The sequence below is a fragment of the Pholcus phalangioides genome, unplaced genomic scaffold (genome assembly GCF_987345545.1).
Source record: "Pholcus phalangioides strain wild (caught in Gottingen) unplaced genomic scaffold, Ppha-v1.0 ptg000031l_1, whole genome shotgun sequence".
Classification (NCBI taxonomy): Eukaryota; Metazoa; Arthropoda; class Arachnida; order Araneae; family Pholcidae; genus Pholcus; species Pholcus phalangioides.
Window position 1 is genome coordinate 4,390,803 of NW_028301621.1, and position 23,030 is coordinate 4,413,832.

General features: G+C 37.3%; 1 protein-coding gene across 3 annotated transcripts in view; it reads right to left on the minus strand.

Annotated features, from left to right (window-relative positions):
• Positions 1-23,030, minus strand: part of Cad87A (cadherin 87A) — a 672,761-nt gene that overhangs the window by 159,842 nt on the left and 489,889 nt on the right. For all 3 annotated transcript variants that reach the window (XM_089252829.1, XM_089252827.1, XM_089252828.1), the window contains one exon: positions 10,142-10,230. In XM_089252829.1, the coding sequence (XP_089108955.1) occupies positions 10,142-10,230 (89 nt within the window). The remainder of the gene's footprint in view (positions 1-10,141; positions 10,231-23,030) is intronic.

Sequence of the window (23,030 nt, forward strand, 5' to 3'; positions counted from 1 at the left end):
GAGCAGAAGATATCTATGTGGCCTCGCGTTATCGTCCATTAAAATGAACTCAGGGCCAACTGCATCCTGCAGGGCTGAAAAGTCGAACATAGGGCTCCAAGACCTCATCCCTATACCTCACACCAGTCACAGTGCCTCTTTCATAAACATGGAGAGGTGTGCGGCCATCCAACATGATGCCTGCCCAGACCATTAAACCTACTCCGCCATAATGGTCGATTTCGCTGACATTAGAGGGTAGGTAGCGAGTCCCTGGTTCTCTCCATATGAATGTACAGCGAGAATTGGTGCTTAGGCTGAACCGGGACTCATCAGTGAAGAGAACGGTCGCCCATTGATCCATACTCCAATCTCTATGCACCATGATAAACGGATTCTCCTGTCCGTAAAAGTGAGCGGGACGGAAACGGCAGGTCTTCTTGCAAACAACCCTCTCTCATGAAGTCTTTTGGAAACAGTCACCCTTGATACACAGGTTCCTGTAGCTGCATACAAGTCACGAGAAAGCTGAGAAGCTGTAGCACTCCTGTTACGCCTCGCTATAATCAACAAATGGCGATCTTCTCTGGTCGTTGTGGCTCTTGGACGACCTTGCCCAAGCTTTCTCTCGATGGATCCGGTATCCTGGAACTGTTTCCATAAGTTACACACGACGCTGGGCATTAAATTGAACTCTCTACAAATCTGGACTTGAGATTTGGCCTGCTTCTAGCCCCCCCACAATTCGCCACCTCATTCCATCACCTAAACGTTGGTGGTTACTCATTTTTACTGTTACAATTTGAAATTAACCGATAGCTGCAAAATAACACCAAGAAATTCGCAGAGGTGTGCTAGCGAACGAAATGTGTCTGAACTTACGCTCGCTTATAAAGTCTGTTTCTCTACTGGCTCCGCCTACACACACGTGTACGCTTACGTATTTGATGTACAAGATTTGCATTTCAGTCTAGAAGTAGTGGTTTTACATTCAGTTCAGTTCTTTTCATGAAATTCGATAAAATATGCAAAATTCTCTTAATTTATTTCACCAGTGTAGATTATACTGCTGGCCAAGTACAGCATCATCTACTTGCACGTTTTTCTTTTGTGAAAGAAATTTCCATTACTTCAGGAGTATCCATGTAAATTTTCAAGTCATTCTGACCAGTACTTATTGTATAGTTTTTGAATCAAAACTTTAATTATAATCACCCTATAGCTGATTATTTTTCATAAATCTTTTACTACTATACAGTAGAACCTTGATTAACTGGGATTAATCATGAAAGTATAAAAAAAAATACTGAATATTAAGACTGGGTAATATACAGTGTGAGATGTGCTACTTCTTATGGCAAAGAAACTGAAAATGTCTGTGAGGTACTGTAACTACTAGTGTGTACACTTTGTTTAGGGACAGCTGGTGTCTGTGTTGGATTATAAGACCACCTGCCCTTAGTATGATGTGTCACTACTGTTGCTGCTTCTTTGTGAAGGAAAAAAAGCAAAGCAAAAACCCTGTGAGATAATACACCACTACAATTAGATGTGATGCAATCCTTATTAATGAATTTGCTAAAGATAGAGCATCAGAATTTAGCCAAAGGTTAGAAAATGTGGTGAGAATGAGACTGATGATTTTGGCTTCTCTATATAACTTTAAATAACTAAGATACTTCATATGAAAATATATATATATATATATATATATATATTCAAAACACTTTTATGAGACTTATCTAAAGATATACCATCTGAATATACAATATATACCAAGAATATAAAATGTGGTAAGAATGAAAAATTTTGACTGGTAATGAACAAATGATATTTTTCAAGGAAAAAAATTATATTTAGGCAACTTTCATTTGATGTTTTGAAAAAAACCACTTGGTTAAAACCAAGGTTTAAACCAAACATCCCTGCCATTAAGTCCAGTTCTACTGTATAGTAGTAACAGCTTTATGAAAAATAATCAGCTATACGCAGTGGGAAATTGTAATTAAAGTTTTGATTCCAAAAGGGTCTAGGTCAATTCGTCGCGCTCAACTTGTCGCGGGACAATTCGTCGCAGTGTCAATTCGTCGTGCTACAAACTCGTCGCGGTACAAATTTGTCACAGGCTCATTTTGTCGCGGTACAAATTTGTCGCAGGCTCATTTCGTCGCGGTACAAATTTGTTGTAGGCTTATTTCGTTGCAGGCTCATTCCGTCGCGGTACAAATTTGTCGCAAGCTCATTTCATCGCGACAAATTTAAATTGCTTTAAAATTCATATGTTTGTTGTGATCTTATAAATAGGGTAGTTGCTTTAGGCGTAAAAAATGGAACTAATTTTTTTTCTCATTTATTGGAAATGTTCCCCCTGCCCATCTGTTTTAATTTTTAACAAATGAAGGAAAGTATTCATTGAAGTCATTAAATTTTTAAAATTAAATTTTCACCATATAAGTCGCATCTCTGTCGGGATTTCCATTTCTCGCAGTGAGGGATGTTGAAGAGCTCACCCAAATAAAAAATTGAGATCAAATAAATTTTTAAATTTTAATTTCCACCGTATAAGCCGCATTTCCCACTTTTTGTCGGGATTTGAGTCCCTTATAAACGGAATGAATGGCGATTTTCAGCCCCCACCTCCTCAATGTTTCCTTCATGTCGGCACCTTTGACTGGCCAAGCATGCCGGAAGTGTTTGGAACTTGTGGGTTCTTGTCTTGATCTTGAAGTAGGAAATTTTGATTTCTGAATCATTTCTCTGGGTGATCCTACCCATTCCATAAAGTACCCTGGGCACCAACAGCATGTCTGTCTCTGACACCACTGCAAATGTCAATCGATTTTTGATTTTTTTTCAACTCTAAAGTAACAACTCTCGAGTAAAAAGAATGAAATCAGACTTTTAATTAGATCATTATTCTTCATGTACATGACACTCGAAATTAAAATTACAATATCAATTACATTTAAAAATTTAACTGCATATAAAAGTTTAATTATATTTGAAAATTCGGTTATAAAAATTTGAAATGTTAAATAATTGATTTTTGCTGTGATAAAATTTCAATATCATGTGGAAAAATTTCGGTTTGTATGATATTCCCCAAATTACAGTGAGCCTATCTTTAACGGTAAATTTCTATCTGCCCCATTACAGTATCTCCATAAGAACCAGAAATATTTAATTAATTAATAATTCAATTAAATTAATATTTAATTTTCACCGTATAAGCCGCACTTCCCACTTTTGTTGGGATTTCTATTTCTCACAGCGAAGGGAGTTGGGCGCAGATCAAGGATGGAAATGTACAGTGCTTATGAATGACGATTCGATGAAGTTTTCATAACCACAGGATGAGCACCGACAAAGGCAATGTAATCACCAATAAGAAAGATGACTATGGGTCAGTCGCATAGATACAATATAACCATTAATCTTATGTTTATAATCAGTCGCATATCTTTGGCTGGCTTGTTTGAATATTTTCACATAGTTTTCATTAGCGTCTAAGCTTTTGATACAAGGCTGGTGTGCTTGGTCTACGGCTCCAGTCAACGATTAGTAAAAATTTCTTCTTACAATACAAGTGAATTAACATTAACAGACAATGTAAGATCATTATATTCAGAGATATATTTCCTAGGTGGGGAGGGGGTATGCGGGCTTTATCGCAAGATGACACGTTCAAGTGAAAGGGCGTGACCAAAATTAAGTAATTGGTGATCAAGAACATGAATTAGAAAGGAAGAAGAAAGGCAAGGTTTGAATAGCCCACAGGTGGGAAAACTATAAATCCGCCTCTGATTATAGCCTACATTTATTAGGAAAATTTTAATTTTAAAAACAATTCGTATCGTACATATAAACACTCCACAATATCTAAACCTTTATTTATTTTCGGTGCTTTGAGTATCATTTTATTTACATTTATATACGTGAATATCGCAGTAAAAACCCGATGATGATTTATAGAATAATACGTGATGGTATTTTGAACTACCATAATTTTTTTTTAAGGTACATAGGAGATTTCAATTTATTGCAATTTAAATTGAATTCAAACAATTTCATTTTAAAAAGTACTACATTATTATTTGTCATCCGTATAACCTGTATCTCTCTTTAAGATACAACAAAAAACTCAAATTAAGAAAATTAATAATAGTCTAATTCATTTTGAATTGCATTAAAAGTTTTTATAATTTCGGACAACATGAATTATGGGGGAAAAACTTTTAAACACACACGTAAACCAACATATCATTTCCACGTTCGGTTTTGCAATATTCCATGTTTATGCCAACAGAAATATGTAGACCAAGCACACCAACCTTGTTACAAAAGCTTAGACGCTAATGAAAACTTTGTGAAAATATTCAAACAAGCCAGCCAAAGATATGCGACTGATTATAAACATAAGATTAATGGTTATATTGTATCTATGCGACTGACCCATAGTCATCTTTCTTATTGGTGATTACAGTGCCTTTGTCGGTGCTCATCCTGTGGTTATGAAAACTTCATCGAATCGTCATTCATAAGCACTGTACATTTCCATCCTTGATCTGCGCCCAACTCCCTTCGCTGTGAGAAATAAAAATCCCAACAAATGCGGGAAGTGCGGCTTATATGGTGAAAATTAAATATTAATTTAATTGAATTATTAATTAATTAAATATTTCAGGTTCTTATGGAGATACTGTAATGGTAAATGTTGGTGACTCTTGAAGGGGGGGAGGGGCGGGAGAAACTCTCGAGCCCATGGGGCAGATAGAAATTTACCGTTAAAGATAGGCTCACTGTAATTTGGGGAATATCATGCAAACCGAAATTTTTCCACATGATATTGAAATTTTATCACAGCAAAAATCAATAATTTAACATTTCAAATTTTTATAACCGAATTTTCAAATATAATAACTTTTATATGCAGTTAAATTTTTAAATGTAATTGATATTGTAATTTTAATTTCGATGACCTTTCTGCATTGACAAAAATTAATTATTTTCAGTTAACTGCGTGTACACTTTTGTTAATGTTTTTATTTCACGTGTAAGACAAAAACCGACATACATACAAGCTCACGTGGGACATGTACAGTGAAAAATCAACGGTTCGAAGAATTGATTCTGCTCTGTAATATATAAATTGACGTCACGACGAATTGACATGGCGCCAAACTTGTACAGCTACGAATTGAAGCTGCGACAAATTTGTATTGCGACGAATTGACGCTGCGACAAATTTGTATTGCGACGAATCGACACAGCGAAAAATTTGTATCGCAACGAATTGGAGCTGCGACAAATTTGTACCGCGACGAATTGATACTGCGACAAATTTGTATTGCGACGAATTGACACTGCAACAAATTTGTACCGCGACGAATTGGTACTGCGACGAATTTTTACCGCGACAAATTGAGGCGCGACGAGTTCAGCACGACAAGTTGAGTGCGACAAATTGACCGGCTACGATTCCAAAACTATGCAATAAGAGCTACTGGTCAGAATGACTTGAAAATTTGCATGAGTACTCCTGAAGCAATGGAAGTTTCTTTCGCAAAAGAAAAAAGTGCAAAATGTGCAAGTAGATGATGCTGTACTTGGATAGCAGTATAATCTATTTTGTGCAACCACATCATTTCGACAGTTCAATAGCATCAGTGTGTGGATAGCACAACTTTTATCGAGATGCACATCGCAATACCAGCAAAGCCGTTGCTGAAAAACCATTTGGACAATAACAGGATGGCACGACAACTGGCCGGCAGACAGTTCACCTGACCTTAACCCTTGCAACTTCTGGTTGTGGGGGTGGGAGAAAAAGAATACCTCAAAATGTTATTAACAGAGGTCGGATTGCAAACTTTGGTGAATTGTAAGCATATCCACATCATGACCATGACAGTATGATCTGTTGTTAAACAAGCAAAGTTTTGCTTTCACCTCATTGCCATTTTACAGTGGACAATATATTTAACATTTCCTGAGTAAGTTGTAGTTATTTGTTTAATTACTTCATTTTTGTGATGTTTCCATGAATTATGAAATCGTGCAATGCTAATTAAGTTATTATTTTGCCCTGAATGACTTTTTGACCCCCCCCCCCCTTTGTCAGCAAAACACTGACCCCCCTCCCCCATCAGCAAAATTTCATCAGCAGCTTAGAATATTTCATATCTTCAAAAGGGGGTGGTTGATGACATAAGCAACCTTCAAACCCCCCCTCTCCCACTTATCATCAAAAGTCAGCAAATCCGAACCCCCCCCCCCCCGATGCTGATGCGTAACACTTGAATGATCCCCAACTACAAATGAATGCATATCCAGATATGGAGTTTCTGGTGTCCAAACAATTTCCCCAATCTGCATCAGCATATGTAGAAAGCTCAGAGTGCTTAGCTTCATATATCCTTTTCATGGAAGCAGTTGAGTTGATGTATCGAAGAACACTTTTCAGTGCAGCCCAGTGAGCTTTTCCAGGATTGTTGTTGAACTTGCTTAGATGACCAACAGCAAAAGCTATATCAGGCCTTGTTGAGTATGCGGCAAAGATGAGAGCTAACCAATTCTCTGTAGGTACATTAGACAAGGGCCGTAACTAAGTGAGTGGAACAGGTCACCCACACAGGGTCCACTTGGAAGGGGGCCCCAGAATGGGTCTAAATGGGCCAAAAAGTGGGCCAGAAGGGACCTAAATTCAAATTCTTGCACAGGGCACAGGAATAGCTACCTACGGCCCTGCATTGGACATCTCTTCTTTTAAGATAGGGTCTTTGGTTCATCATCCTTGGATAGACTAAAGCCTACTTCAAGAGGCAGGGCGACAACTAGATGCTTGGTGTGCGGAATCGGTCAAAGCCGTCCAGATATTAGATATAATTTTTCCTTGAGGTTGGTAAAGAAGTCAAAGCCATCTAGAGAGGATGTGGGGTGTTTGGTTGAGGTGTCACGTGTTATTGTGCATGTGTATGAATCACTACAACTGTGAAGACACTACAACCTATATTGTGAAGAGGACAGGCAACCAGAAGATTTAAGCAGAACGAAGCTCCACCGTTTTTGCGAGCCAATCCAGAGATCTGGTTTAGACAGATGGAAAGTCAGTTTCTTCTGGCAGGAGTGACAGCCGAGGTGACAAAGTATCATCACATTGTATCTGCCTTGCACCCTGAGGAGCTGTCAGTTATTGGGGACATTATCACCAGCCCACCCACCGCAACATCTTAAGCTATGCTAAAACACAGTTTGTGCACACAGTATGCAGACTCGGAAGAACAGCGGTTGCATGACCTAATTTCTGGATTGCAACTGGGTGACCAGAAACCATCATGCTTTCTCCTGCAAATGCGAAGTAAAGCTGGGCAACGGGTGAGTGATGATATTTTGAAGTCCCTTTTCCTCCAGCAACTGCCTGCAAATGTTCAGCAAATACTAGCAATATCCAATGATAGCGTGGATAAACTGGCAGAAATGGTCGATGCCATACTTGCTGCCACGGAAAGCTCCACTGCAGTTCATGTGGTGTCATCTGAAGCTTCGCAAACGCAGACCATTCTAATGGACATTTCTTCTCGTCTGCAGCGTCTTGAAATGCATGCTCTGTAACATGACACATCCCGGGTCATGTTTTTTTACTAATCTTAATATCAAGAGCGACTCACATGGTCTCATTGAGGTTTTTGTGCCTTTTTTCGTGTTAACTATAAGTTTTATGTTCCTTGCTTAAATATTTCGTTTGCTGGCGGATGGCCGCGGACATCCGTTAGTAAATTATTCCAGATTATCGTTGGTCATGTTGGGTGAACCTGGCCAGTTCACTTGGCATGTTGCCAAACGATGATTTGTCGTTTACACTAATATTTATAGAACTTTATGTAAATTATTTTGAAATGTACCTTGTGTGACGTAATAGTTTTCTTGTTGTGACGAAGTGGTCCAAGAATATTTATTTCATGATTAGTATAAATGCGGATTGTGTTTGTTGAACGTTCGCATCTCATGTTCATTCATTTTACGAGGTCAGTTCTCCGATGTTGTAGTACAGTAGTGCTTTGGTGTTTCACGTATTTTCACTGGCGATTGACGAAGAACCTTTGGACAATGCGTGCCACGTGTGGTCGCGCATTGTCCAGTTATATCAGTTACAACACTAGCTACACAATCAGACTGTTAGGTGCACTCACTTTGTTCCCGACTCTGCTACGAAAGCTGGGCTGGAAGAAATCTCAGCAATGGGATAAGTCCAGTGGTGGAGCCCCTGGCGTTCATTCAGTCATTGTCGCCCTATTTTGGGCAATATGTCACCAATGAATTCATGTTTGAGAAGTCTGCACACTTTTCCAGAGGTCTGGCTTGCTCATTATCCCTTAGGGTTGACAAAACTGAATTTTGCTTAAAAAAGGACACCCTTAACCAAATGTTGTTGTCATTTCCTTCCCACAGTTTCATATTCATCCCCCTACCCATGTGATTTGCGTTGTGTTGTTCGAAACCAAGACCGGCGAAAATGCCTTTGGGCACCACAGGGAAAATGGGAATTGCAAATGAATATTAGCTTATTGTTTTCGTCTGAACCAACATCTGCTGTCATTTAAACCAGGAATTTTGCCAATAATTTTCAAGTTCAACTCTTAAATTCGGTAAAATTGTTGTGCAGATGTCGATGCCCAATTTCCAAGTTCGGCATTTGACCCCACAAGGGTAGGGCTGACATGGAAACAGCCCGTGGCCTGGAACAATTACCATAATGTTTTTTGGTTTCTTCAAGCTGCAAATTAACTACAGAAGGGATCGTGAAAAGTTTTGTTTGGGCGGATTAAAGTCAGTTGAGGCCCCAAACGCAAAAGTAAATACTGTACCCCATAAATTATAAAAAAGTGTAATGTTTGGGTTTTACACCCCCAGGGTGTGGTGCCCGCCTTTCAATTATTTTTGATTCAATAAGTCCAAAATTTTAATCAAGAGAGAGAGTTTCAGGACTTCTTTCTCTCTCATTAGTTTAAAATTACCCTCAGCGCTGAATTTTTGCCAGTTTTTGTGTTAATTTGTTGAAGTTTGTATTTAACATTTTCTGTATGGATATTTCACAGCATTCTTGTATATTTTGAAATAATGGATGCCGATTCCTTCCCCCCATCAAATACATAAAATCGGGCAAATATTTTTCTTGTCCAAAACTGTTGAGACGCACCAGGATTCTTAGGAAAGGGCGGGAGCGTCGTAAAAAAGAATGAGCCCACCCAGGCACGGCTTGGGGGTCCAAGAGAAGAGGAGTCTCACAAAAATTAGATCCCGTTGAAACTTTCGATAATTTGCTTAATAGGGCCTCAGAAATTTTGGCCCACATTCTCTTGAGGCCCCCAGGGTAGGACCATGTGTTAAGACGGCACTGGTCTTGGGGCAAACATGGTACCCGTATATCCCCTCCTGCATAGGTTTGTTATATTTTACTGCAAAAGTAGGTTGAAGAACGGGTCATCGCTGAAATCAAATAAATTCGAAACAAAAAAAAGGACATTATTTCAAAAAAAGGGGTATGGTCAGAGGAAAATATATGTAAATATTGTGGCCTTGTACAGAGAAATGACACATACTTCTAGCAACACCAGTCATTTTTTACTTCCGGTGTCCGTGTAATAAGCAGTCAGTTAATTTTAATCAAAAGATTTTTTTTTTTAATCATGATTTTTTTCATACCCTTCCGGCAGGGTGCCGACAGCGAAACTGGTGGTCACAGTCCTGGAAGTCGTCTACATCAAAACTCTCAGAATTTCTAATTCCCACCACAGGGCTTTATATTCCTCAGCCAGCTATGCTGGAGAGAAAAAATGCTAATCAGCCCGAGAAAGATCATTAAAAAACATCGGAAGAGTTTCTAGTTGCAAAAAAAAAAAACACAGCAGGCCCCATAACCTGTTAGATAGGAGCCCCTGAGTCCCTGTGAAACTATAAAACATATTTATACACAGATAGTAAACTTCAATATGAACTACATAACACACATGACAACAAACAAGAGGAATGTAACATAAACAGCGTACATCAGGATATTACCATGGGCGTTATTTACACTAACACTTTTCAATGTAAAAGCCTACCCATTTATTATATTACCCTTATTTACCTTATTTAATCAAACAAAAACCAAAGTACTCACTCGTGAACCAGGTCTACTTTTTTGTTGACTTCAGCAGGAGGTTGCAATATAACTACACGAACTAGTTGATTGAATTCATAAATCCACAACTAAAACAAAAATATTTTTCACACAATGCTCATTTCAATGTAAATAGAAATTAATTTCATAAAATTTCCTTTCGAAAATAAATATAGTAGATTTTGCTTTTAATATTTTCGAGAAATCTTCATTATGTAATGTTCCCCCCCCCCAATTAATCAATATACTTTATTTTTTAAGAAAACAATATTATACAAGAAACAGGAGAAAAATAAATTGCCAAAAAGCTGACTTGGCTCATACTGACAATCACAACATTATACAGGGTGATTCAAAAAAGATGGGAAAAAGAGATGGTAGTACACACAAAAACAATTTTCATCAAAGTAAATGCATGGTCTAAAATGAAATGCAAACGTGGTACAGGGTGCAACATAGTAAATCTAGGGCTAAGAGGAGAAAACACAAGAATAACGTACAGTCGTCCCCCATATTCGCGGGGGTTACATTCCGGGGTGGCCAGAAATCCGGGAATAACCGAAACCATAGGGATTTTTTGTATATCTCGTTTACTGAACATCATGAGAAAGAGTAGGGTAATGCAGAGGTAGAAGGGAATGTAAAAGAGGGTGGAGTGATTGTTGGCTATGTTTTCTGAAAAAACATTGTGATTTTTGTGTTTCCTGTGTCTTTTTCATATCATCTAGTATGTTCAAATATGTTGACAAGGCTCTTCCTCTACTAATTTTTCTACATGTGAAGAACATAAAATATAGGGATCTATCTTATGAAAATAATCTATTGTTGATTTGAGCTTGCGAAGCCCTTCCGCAATGTTACTTGTGGTGAACTTGTCTTCTACTTCTTTATCTTGATCTTCATCTGGTACCACTTCAGTTTCAGGACCAGTCAGCTGCATAAATTCCTCCTTGGTCAATCGAGTATCAAAAGCACTTTCAATGGTATGAATTCACTCCCAATGTACCTCCTAACTTCAGGAAAGAAACACTGTTTAAACCAATCCAGGAAAACTGTTTTTGTAGTCCAAGCCTTTTTATTGTTCGTCCAAAATACTGGGAGCTTTGGCTTATCCTTCCCTTCAATGCTCATGGATTCACAGATTTGAAAATTATAGTGGGCTTTATCATGTACCCATACGTATTTGCACAAAACAACATAAGAAGTCTATCTCTACTTGCCTTAAAACCATGAGCTCGTTTTTTTTCTCTTGCTTAACTTCTTTGCAGCATTTTCTTCTAAATAAGTGTAGCTTCGTCAGCGTTAAACACCTGCTGAAGTGCATAACCCTTCTCTTCAATAATTTTCTACCAAGTCTTTGAAAATTTTCTAGCTGCCTCCTGGTCAGCAGAGGCTTGATCGCCATTGTGTGATCCGAATCAATTCTTAAACCTATGGAATCAAACTTCACTTGCATAAAATTCTGATGGAATAGACGTTTCACCAGCCCATTCCTTATTGAAGAGTAAAATTTTTTGTTTTTTCTGTCATAATATTGCAATCAATTGGAATACCTTTTTGTAGCAGTCTTGTACTCACAAAAAGCAGTTTTTTGTATGAGAAACATATGGATCCCATTGGCGAGGCAAAGTTTTGACTGCCATAGATGCAGCTACAGCTACGGCTGAACAAGTTTAAAAAAAATTCCTTTTTCTTGATATATATCACAGCAGATTCGTTCATTCCATAATGGCGGACCACAGCAGGTATTGACTTAGGCCCTCTGCACATGGAGCAATTACTTCGCGAGCGAACTACAATTCTTTTTTCCCTCTCCTTCACTTCTCAACTAAATGAGTTGGAGACCGCCAACGGCACGATTGCTTGGCGATTTTTACGCATGGTGATTGACGAGCGAGATATTGGTGTTTCGAGAGATATGAAAAGAAGTACAATTGTAATTGAATCACCCAAATCGTCAGGGAAAAATGGAGGAGGTCTATCTGAAATACCTCGGTTTGGCTGAGAAGTACCCAGAATTATATGATTACACGAGGCCCAGTTACTCCAAGAAGGATGCTGTTGAAAAAGTCTAGAGTGAAATAGGCAATGAAGTAAATTTGTCAGGTATGTAGCATTTTTTTCATATAATAAACAATACTTATTCATTGCAGTGTAGCTATTTTTTCATTGTTTATACATATGAACGTGACGGAAACTGGACATATATGTTCATGGCATTCAGTCAGCATGGGATGAATTTTTATTTATTTTGTGACATAATAAAGTAGGCTTTGTTTTTGATAGGGGTCCGTGAGAAATTCCAGCAGGGAGGGGGGCCTAAAGCACGTGCTTTGAGCCGGGAATGCAATGTTACCATGATTAAATTTTCCGCTAAAATTTTAAAATGTGATTTTTTTCTTTAATAATTTAATAAATGAATTAGGTGTGCATAACAATTTCCTTGTTACATTTTCTAAAAATGTTTTTAGAAATCCCAGCAGAAAAACCAGCCCTTTTATTATATTGATGTGTTTATAAATAAATGCGCGTGCGTGTGTGTGAGCATGCAGTAGGTCCTCGATAAGTGACTACCCTGATAACTCAATATTTGTGATGACATTTTCATAGTTGGCACAAAACTAAATTCAATGAGGAGAAACCTCTCTATATATACACCACACAAGATGTTTAAACCCTGTTTAAAGTCAACTAAAATTTGTGCTGTATTATCACCATTAATTTTTCAAATTACTAGTGCATTGGTTTCATTGTGTTTACACGCAGTGGCGTCGGAACTGGGAGTGTGCTGTATGGGTATTCCATCACCCACGATAATATGTGGCCAGGGTTCGAGCACCGATAGAATTTATTCAAAAATTAAAATTTCCTATTCCTCAAGATGAGCACCCACAGGTTTGAAACACTTCTGACGCCCCTGTTTGCATTGATATTCTTCACACCTGGGAATAGGGTCACTTCCCACTGTTTAAATAAACCTGTGGACTACAAGTCACAAATAAGTACTTCGAGTTTTTTTAACAAAACTATTGTCACATGACATGTTTTTTTTCACTCCAATTTGAGATTTGAAAACTTTTTTGCAAAAAAATATATAATTTTGTTTATTTGATGATGAGATAGAACTGTACACATACATATAATTATGCATGCATATATCAATGATAGTGAGATCAAACAAAACCCAGCTAACTTAACGTCTGCTTTGGGTCAACATGTTAATGGACACGCCAGAGTTATGGAGGTTCCACTATTTACTGACATGAAGGCCAAATTACTTTAAAAATTTTTAACACTGTGGCAGATAACTAAAATTGAAGATAAAAACAACACCAATGCTTTTTAGAGATCAACCAAGTGTTTCTGTAGTGTTTATTTTGATTACAAACAAGGTGCAGGAATGCTCAAATCTACACAGTGGCTTGATAATATGCATATGAGACAAGATTGTCACTGTTGCTTACAATGGTTGTGAAAAATAACGAGATGCTCAAGGTAATTAATACTGCGTACAGTAGAATCTTACTATAACAGACTTCGCTTATAACCGGCAGAGCTAAAAAGTTGCAAAACTTTTATATAATGAGTATAAAACTCATTCTAAGTATCCAAAAAAGGATTAACTCGTTTTAACAGGCATTTCCAAGCAGGCGATTAAACATTGACCATTGCTTTACATAAATATGGATGTGCTTCATGACTTACCGCTCATTACTTGACTTACTTCATTACCGCTCGCCAGCTAGAAAAATTAAGATTTATACACATATTTATCTTTTTCAACTTCAACCTATGTTGAAGGCTGTTTTTTATTTGATACTTAATAAACACTGCGTTTACAGCTAATTACTATACTTTCATTGTTGTACGTCCTGTAGCATTACACCTCTATAAGAATTATGTTATAAACCAGCAGGACTAGAGATATGGGGGGGGGGAGGAATGCCCCATCAATCCCAGCGTCAATGGAGGAGAAAAATAAATTTATATGCGTATAAATAAATTGACATCACATGCCCTACAGACTTTCAGTTCTATTTGCGCCTATGTAAACTGGACTCTCATTATAACGGATAACCTTCAGTCTGTTATAATGAGGTTCTAATGTACAAAATGTACAAAGAAAAAAATGTTGCAGAAGAATATGTTATATATACCATGGGCGGAGATATGGGTGTGGGGGGGGGCATTGCCTCCCCAGCGTCAAAGGTGGAGTCAACTGATCTAATGTATATATGAATTGACATCATCATCGTGCCCGCCCCCCCCAGACTTCCAAGTCTATCTCCGCCTATGATGTATACAAGTAACCTTATCCAAGCATATGTGTTAAGCAAATTGGAAAACCTGCCTTATTGCATCCAACAACAATTGGAAAATTGCCTGGTTCCTTTTAATTAGTGTAAAATATTTTCAGGCCTATTGTGATCAGTTCATACACTTTGAAGCTAATGAGGCATTATAAATGACACTATATGTACAGTATTTGCAACATTTTATATGTATTATGCCATGAGAATTGTAAAAGAATGAAATCATATACAATAACTTCTATCATTCAGTTACAATCAGCCCAACTGTGGTCTTCCCTCGGGCAAAGTATAGACCGAGGGAGACCAAAGTACATCCTGTATAGCCAGATAACCTCAAAATAATTTAAATTATTAATTATTTTCTATCAAGATATATTTCTTAAGATATTTATGACAACCACATTACTATATTACTAGGTTATTGACATTTGAATTTTGTGATTTAAATGTATGATGTTTAAAAAAATATTGGGTAATTTGAATCTTTCAAATCAAATAAACTTTATTGTTATCATATAGTACAAAAAAAAGAAAGAAAAAATTTACCAAGGAGTCAATCAAAAAAATTACCCATTCTGGTAAATGCTAGTAAAAATTAGTATGGAAAATAGAATAGTCAACTAAAAAAATCAAAATTATTCAAATAAAAATAAAAATTCATGGCAACAGAGGAGTGCAGTTAAAAAACAGTTCTATATTTACTATTGATTTGAATCATGAATTTTTTTCATGATTCAAATCCAGCAAATTTAAATTGACATACTAGAAAGTAGTATGATCTGTATGTATCATTGGTTTTTAAATCTGCTCTGTGTGTACATTCTTGAAATAATTTTAAACTAATTGGCACCAAATTAGAAAAACACTAGGGGCCACAACAACGGGCAAATTGCCCAACGAGGTGGCTGAAAAAATTTATCCACAAAAAATATGGATATTAAATATAACCAAAACATAACAATCCAATATAAAAGCACATATCACTAAAAAAATTTACCAATATATAAAACACTGTCCATAAAAAAGATGATTATGATTGTCTTAACCAAGTATGGATAGCTTCTCAATTTATCCCAATATGTTATTGTACTACCTCTGAAACGTGTCAATTGTGTTGGAGTTAACGATTCCTAGAGGTAAGCTATTCCATTTATTGACAACTCTATCATGGGGGAAAAACTCCCTGCTATACTATGACCTGGAGTTGTCCATCACTAAATCATACTGATGTTCCTTTGTCGAAGCAGTTGATTGAGGGTCTATTAACTCAACAATGCGCAGATCGGCCGAAGTCGGCCGAGTAGGTTAATGCCCGTAACCGCCTCAAGTTGGCCCAGCTAGGGGGTATGGGTATGTTTTGGTGGGCTTTTGTCACCAACAGGGAAGTAGGTGAAAGCTCTTGTCAGCGGCGGGAACAGAAAAGACAACTGCAACCGCCCTATCCATGGCCCCCACATCCTGTAGCGTGGTCCCTAGGCTGGGATCTTTTGCAAGCCCCTTCTGCTGTTAATTTATAGCATGAAAAAGCAAAAAAATGATGATAACCGTCCCTGGCCCCAGGGCTAGAGCCCTGTCGGGCCCCCCCCCCATGTGGGGGCCATGTCCCTATCAATGGGATTTTAAAAGCTGATGTACTAGAATGCTTCTTGTGAGAATGGACTGATTATATCCAAGTTACTGTCTTCCTTACTGACACAGTAGACCCTCTCACACAATAGACCTGTATGGATCACACCTCCTTACACTCACACACACGTATACCAGTCTTTTCATTTATAGAAAGATAAGGGTACTCAATACATTTTACAAAGAGATAATATTGTGAGGAAAGGGGGTGTGTTTTCAGTAGACAAATTATCTCCCAAAAATCCATTGAAATGAAAGGGTGAACATGAATGCAAAGGGTAGCATGAATAGAAACTCATGGAGAAAGAGTGGGGAAGAGGGAAAGTGGCCGAAATTTGGACAAGTCCACTTCGAACACAAAAAACTTGGTATTTTCCCAACCCTCCCAGGTTTTCTATCTGGGTATTAAAGAGTTAATGATTCATGGCCCATCCTTTCGAAAATTTTAAACACTTTGATCATATTCCCCCCCCCCCCAACACCTGTGTTCCTCCAATGTAAAAATATTCAAGGAATCAAGTCTTTCTTCATAGCTCAAGCCTTGTGTGCTAACAAGAGCACTTGTAGCTCTTCTCTGCACCCCCGTGAACCAAATCGATGTCCCTCTGTAGGTATGCATGTGACTAAGTCTTTGGGTAAGAGCAAAAATGTTGACGTTGTTTACCTTGATTTCCAGAAGGCATTCGATCGGGTCCAACATGGCAAACTATTGAATTTTTTACACGAGGTTGGAATTGGGGGCAACTTGCTGAATTGAATAGAATTGTGGTTAAGAGATAGGTCGCAACGAGTTGTGGTGAACGGGGAATTCTCTGGTTGGACAGACATCACAAGTGGAGTTCCTCAAGGAAGTGTCCTTGGCCCCATACCTTTTTCACTTTTTATCGACAAACTCGATCAGGGTATCGATGGGATTACTAGCAAATTCGCAGATGATGTGAAGCTAATGGGGGTAATCGGGAATGAAAGTGATAGGGAGTTGCTCCAGACCAACTTAAACAGGATTGCAGCATGGGCAAATGAATGGAGCATGACGTTTAGCGTAGATAAGTGCATGGTCGCTCATTTTGGTTTCAACAACCCACGGTTCTCTTACGAGTTGAATGGTGTCACTATCCCGGATTCAACTAGGGTCATCGATTTGGGAATTCTCATTGACAAGCGACTTAAGTTTTCTGAACATTGTTCAGCGGTGGTCAAAAAAGCGAATAGAATGCTTGGTCTCATTTTCAAAAAGGTCTCTTCGCGTTCTCCTAAAATCATTCTTCCGCTTTTTCGAGGCTTAGTTCGTCCTGGACTGGAGTATGCTGCAAGGTTTTGAAGACCATACCTACAGAGGGACATAGACTTGGTTGAAGGGGTGCAGAGAAGAGCTACGTGTGTCCTTATTGGCACACAGGGCTTGAGTTATGAAGAGAGACTTCATTTTTTGAATATGTTTACATTGGATGAACGCAGGTGTCGAGGAGATATGATCGAAGTGTTCAAAATTTTCAATGGGATGGATAGGATGGACCATGAACTTTTAGTACACCGCCAATCGACTGCTTTTACAAGGGGACACCAGTATCGATTGGTGAGGGACAATGCAAGGTTATGGTGTCGCAGGGAATTTTTCTCCAATAGGGTTGTTAATAAATGGAATAGCTTACCCCCGGAGGTAGTAAATTGTAACACAATTGACACGTTTAAAAAAAAGTACGATAAACATGTTGGGGTAAATCGAGAAGCTATCCATTCTCAGAATAAGACAACCATAAGTATTCTTTATGGGCATTGTATAATATTTTATCATGTGTATATATTGTTTATAATTTGTGTTAATTGCATTTTTAATTGGGTTGCTGTATTTTTGACATATATGACAACCATATTTTTATGGGCATTTTTTTATCAGCCACCTCGTTGGGCATTTTGTCTGTTGTGGCATTGTATTTGTATGGCCTCCAAAACTTTGCAGCATTCTCTAGTCCAGGACAAAATAAGCCTCAGAAAATGGAAGAATGACTTTAGGAGAACGTGAAGAGACCTTTTTGAAAATGAAACCAAGCATTCTATTTGCTTGTTTGACTTGACCATGCATGATTATGCATATATACCAAACAGGACCAGACTTGAATGATAGGCTAGTGTAAAGGTTTGGCAGAGCTAGCCAAAAAAAAGTGTTGGAGGTTCAGTACAATAGTTTCCTGGGCCTCAACGATGGATTTTGGAATATTTACTTTAGTTGTAAAACAATGTGTTTCAAACCTGTTTATCCCTTTATATGGGTCATTTATTTTTGATAAGTTCTTGTCCAGTTATAGGATAATGACCAACATATGTTTTTCATTTTGTGTGTGTAATATTAGATTGTGCACTTCTGTTGACTTGTTTCGCAATTTCCCAATGTAGGTATGTAGCTGCTCCTAGGAGAAAGTTTATACCGATTTGTGAATTTTATTGAATTTTTATGTATCAATATTTTTTTCCTACTTGTGTAATATAATTTATTTTTATGTGCCTTTTAATTTCCTAACATAGTGTTTGCCCCTTGGAGAAATATTTACTTTTTATGTACCAAAAAAGTTTTTTTATGTCCTTTCCTAAATTAATAAATTCATGTTTGAATAAATTATAGTTTATATTCATTGTTCAAGTTTTGATTTTATATGAATTAATATATAAAACTTAAACTCAAATGTGATTGTGGACCCATGCATTCTCGCATGTTAGTACTTGGTTTTTCTATGGCTGGAGAAATAATTTCCATTAGCTCCTTGTATGCCTCTTTGGACAGGGCTGTAACTAGGATTTTTGCTGCCCGCCAATTTAAAATTTGATAACTCCATAATGGTGTTCCTTGTTTCCACCGGAAATTTGCCACATCCTCCTAAATTTTTCTGCCCCCCCCCCCAGTTCCAGACTTACTTTGGACATTCTATAAAATTCTATGAGTTTTGTATCACTTTTTCCTACAGTTCTTCCCACCGCAAACAGCCTGCTATGCAGGTTCCTTTCAATGTAGATATGGACCCAATGCTTTTTTATTTTTTTATTTTATTTTATTTTTAGAAATAGAGCATAGCGATTGTCTTCTAATCTCTTGAACTTTCCATATTTTAACACAACAAAAAATAAAATGTGAAAAAAAAATTATGTAGTGCATGGAATAACAACGAAGAAAAAAATAACGCAAGGCAGGGGGGAAGTGGTGGCAGGAAAATAGGAAGAGCACTGGTACCAAGGCGAAAAATCAACAAGTTTGCTGCAGAAGAAATCGACCCATTGGCAGATGCCAATCATATGAATCATATAATCATCCGTATCGGTGGAAATTCGAGATTTTTACCGCTGAACATTTCCAGTCAGCTTAGGGCTCGCCACAGAACAGTACTAAACATTTTCTGCTTTGGGGCTAAAGTGTGCCATTATCCTATACGTTACAACTGTTAGAACAGTTGCCAGCTGGAATAAGTCCACAGGGATGGTGTCCGCACCTTTTATTCACTGTGCGCAGATTTGCATACGGTTTCTTCTTCCCCAGGTTACATTTGTATGCATGGCATTCTTTTTTCTCCAGATAAATTTCAACAGGAATGCTGTTTTAATGTTTGTGGAGCGGCCATTTTGAAACATGCTAGCACATTTGCGTTTCATATTAGACTATGCATTCTTTAATGACAATTGTTTGTGTTAGTGTACTATCACCTCTTAAAAGTTTTTCCCATCTTTTCTGAATCACCCTGTAGAGTAGACATTTACAGAAAATTTTTTATAGAGTATAATTATAACAAATAATACATATATAAATGATAATGATATATATAATATATGAAAGGGAGGGAAGAACAGAAAATACTATGAACATAGTTGGTGGCGGCAGTAGTGGTGGGAACATTATCTCAATGGGTAATATCAATTCTTATAAATTTTTACAAGAATGAAAAAAAGGTAATAATTTTGAATTAAAGAAAAATAGCTTGAAGAACTTGTTATGAAGGTGATTAGAATAAACTTGACAAGCCTGTGAATTTCCGACAATGGGGAAAAAAATTCAAATAAGTGGAGTGGTGAGGTGAATATTCTAATAGAATTGTTCTATGTCAGGGATATTAAAGAGTGCAACAGGCAAGCTGTTGACAAGGACGTTCAGTAATACTTTTATTCAAGAGACACATGAGGATTAAGTTTTAACAAGAGAAGAAGGCATTCTCGAGAAGTTTGCTTTTAGCCTTCATGACGAAGGGTTGTCAGTGCATGTTAATGTAGAGTGGTTTTGTATTAATGTAGAATAAAGGGATTTTCTATGTTCGCCGCTTCATATACACCTCACCGACCATCACATTGGCACCTAACATTTTAAAATAGACGAGTAAGTGATTTTAGCTAAGCAGACATTCTCTAAATAGGCAACGAGTGGAAAATTGCCCACTTGGCAAAATATCTAAATGATGAATTCTGATGCCTTGCGAACAGATGGGCAAACCTAGCGAACCCAAGATGAAAGTGATAGAGCTGAAGAAACTTATTACGACCAGTGAAAAATACGACAAGGTCTTCACAACAGGACTACTACAGACCCTCATCGAAGAGAATTCGATGAGAAGCAGAAGAGAAAAAGCCAAAGAGAAAGAGAGAATTTGACAAGAAGCAGCAGAAGAGAGAATTCGACGAGAAGATGCTGAAGAGAAAGAGAGGAACCGACAAGCAAAAATACAGTTCGAACTCAAGAAACTGAGGATAGAAGCGAAGTGCCAGGCTTCTGTTCGACCAGCTGTGATAAATCAGGACTTTCAAGTAGCAGTTCAGCGTTTTGAATGAGGGAGGGTAGCTCCCTAACCACTCAACTGCTAGGCGGCTAAGGTCATACAGTACTTATAAATATTGTTCCGGATAATTTCTCACAAGCCTTGAAATAAGCAGAGGAACAATTTTCAGGACGTCACATTTGACAGTAAAACAGCAGCTATTTACAGAGTTCTCACACTGATCATGAAGTCCAACAACACCGACTTCCTCTTGTGATTGCATCATTTTCAGGCTAAGCGCAAATTGAGTCGTGTACGAGGACCTGAGTGCGATGACGTCAACACGCCCCACGCATAGCGAGGGGATGTGCATATTGGAACGCGTTGGAAATTCATATTTAATGGAAAACTAGATCAACGAAACACCAGAATTAGTGAAATTAATAATTAAATTTCAGATTTAATGAAAAGTTATTCCTCTATCAATAAAATATCATAATTAATGAATATTCTGAATTTAAAAAAAAGCTGAATTCAGAAATTTAATGAAAAATATTTCGTAGGCTATTTAAAAAAAAGTGGATTTTTTCTCTAAAAATTAATGAAAATTCAGAATTAATGACAGTTTATAAAATTTCGAATAAAAATTAGCGAAAATTCTATGTATCAATGAAAATCCCGAAATTAATGAATCCCAAAATGAATTCCGAAAAATAATTCCATAATGAATGAAAATTTAGAGCTAATGAAAAGTCTCAAAACCTTGGAAAGAACAATAATATATGTAGAAACTCAGAAAGAAATAAAATAATTCAGGAATTAATTAAAGAAATAATTGATTATATATGTAAATAACGTTGATATTAAACAACAGTTTTCATAAGAGAATGCGAACTCTATAAAAATCACGGTTTGATTTTTAAAAAACCCCTACAGAATACGAAGAATCGTGCACGCAGGACACAAAAATCTGCGGCTCAACAGCAGCGCCAACGAGTACACGCGCTTAGCGTAGTGTCACCTCGTGTCTCCATTTGGCTGTCCTTATGATTTCCGTTGGCCGCAAAACAGAGTGCTGCCCTGCTTCATGTCGCGAACGCTGCACGCGGCTCAATTTGCGCTTTGCCTCATAGACTTGTTGAATGTTTGAGAAATAGAAGATAATCGTTGCTCGTAGTTCTCGAAGAGTGCCACTTCTGGACAGGGGCAGACTTTTTCCAGAATGTTCTCGACCAATAGAATGATCTCTTCTTTCCCTCGTGGCTTTGTTAACTTGAGCGTCTTCAATAAATTATGCTACCAATATTTTTTGTAACAATATAACACATTATTCAGTCTGCCTTTCAAACTTTTCATTGTGTACAGTATTAATATTGCAAGGGTAGCCGGAACCCAAATTTGTTGTCAAAAAAAAAGCTAATTCATTAATTGTAACATTAGTTACTACAAGCAATTTCTTAAATGTGTTGCTTATTGAAAAAATATATAATTTTTATTAATAAAAATTTTAATTTAGTTTTAATTTTTAATTTAGTTTATTAATAATACTTGCTTCGCATACTTTTAATAAATTTAAAAATTAATCAATTTTTGAATTTAAAGTTTTAAATAATTTAAAGGTATATAAATAATTTTAGTTTTTAATAAATTTTTTAAAACATTAATTTTTATATTTTAAGCATGTTTGGCATCTGCAGACACTGGATTGGGCCTCACTGATTGCAACCATCACTATAAAAAATCACCCCCCCCCCCCACCAGATTCGATTTGTGCCTGCACTGAAGTGCTCTGTAAATGTATCACAGCCAGGGATGCCGGAAGATATTTGCTCATGTTGCTCTAGGAATACCAATCACTTGAATGGTATTGCTGAGCAACATCATTCAAATTCAGCTAATAGATAATTTCTAATTTAAAGTGTCCTTCCAAATATATGACTAAAAAAATTTTTAAATTCTAAATATGGATCCTAATTTATTTGGCATTCGTTTTGCCCCCTGAAAAACATACTAACAAAAGTAAAAACCCTTTAACAAAAGTAAAAAAAACTTTTGGCAGGTATAGTCTCGGATGTACTTCGCATACTGCAGGACACGCAACTCCAGTACGACTGTGTTAAGCTGAATACAAGGAACTCAAACAACTATGCATCTTTTGTACTAACCACTGTTGATAGTAATTGGGATTCATTGAGTGATCCATTCCACTGGCCATCTGGT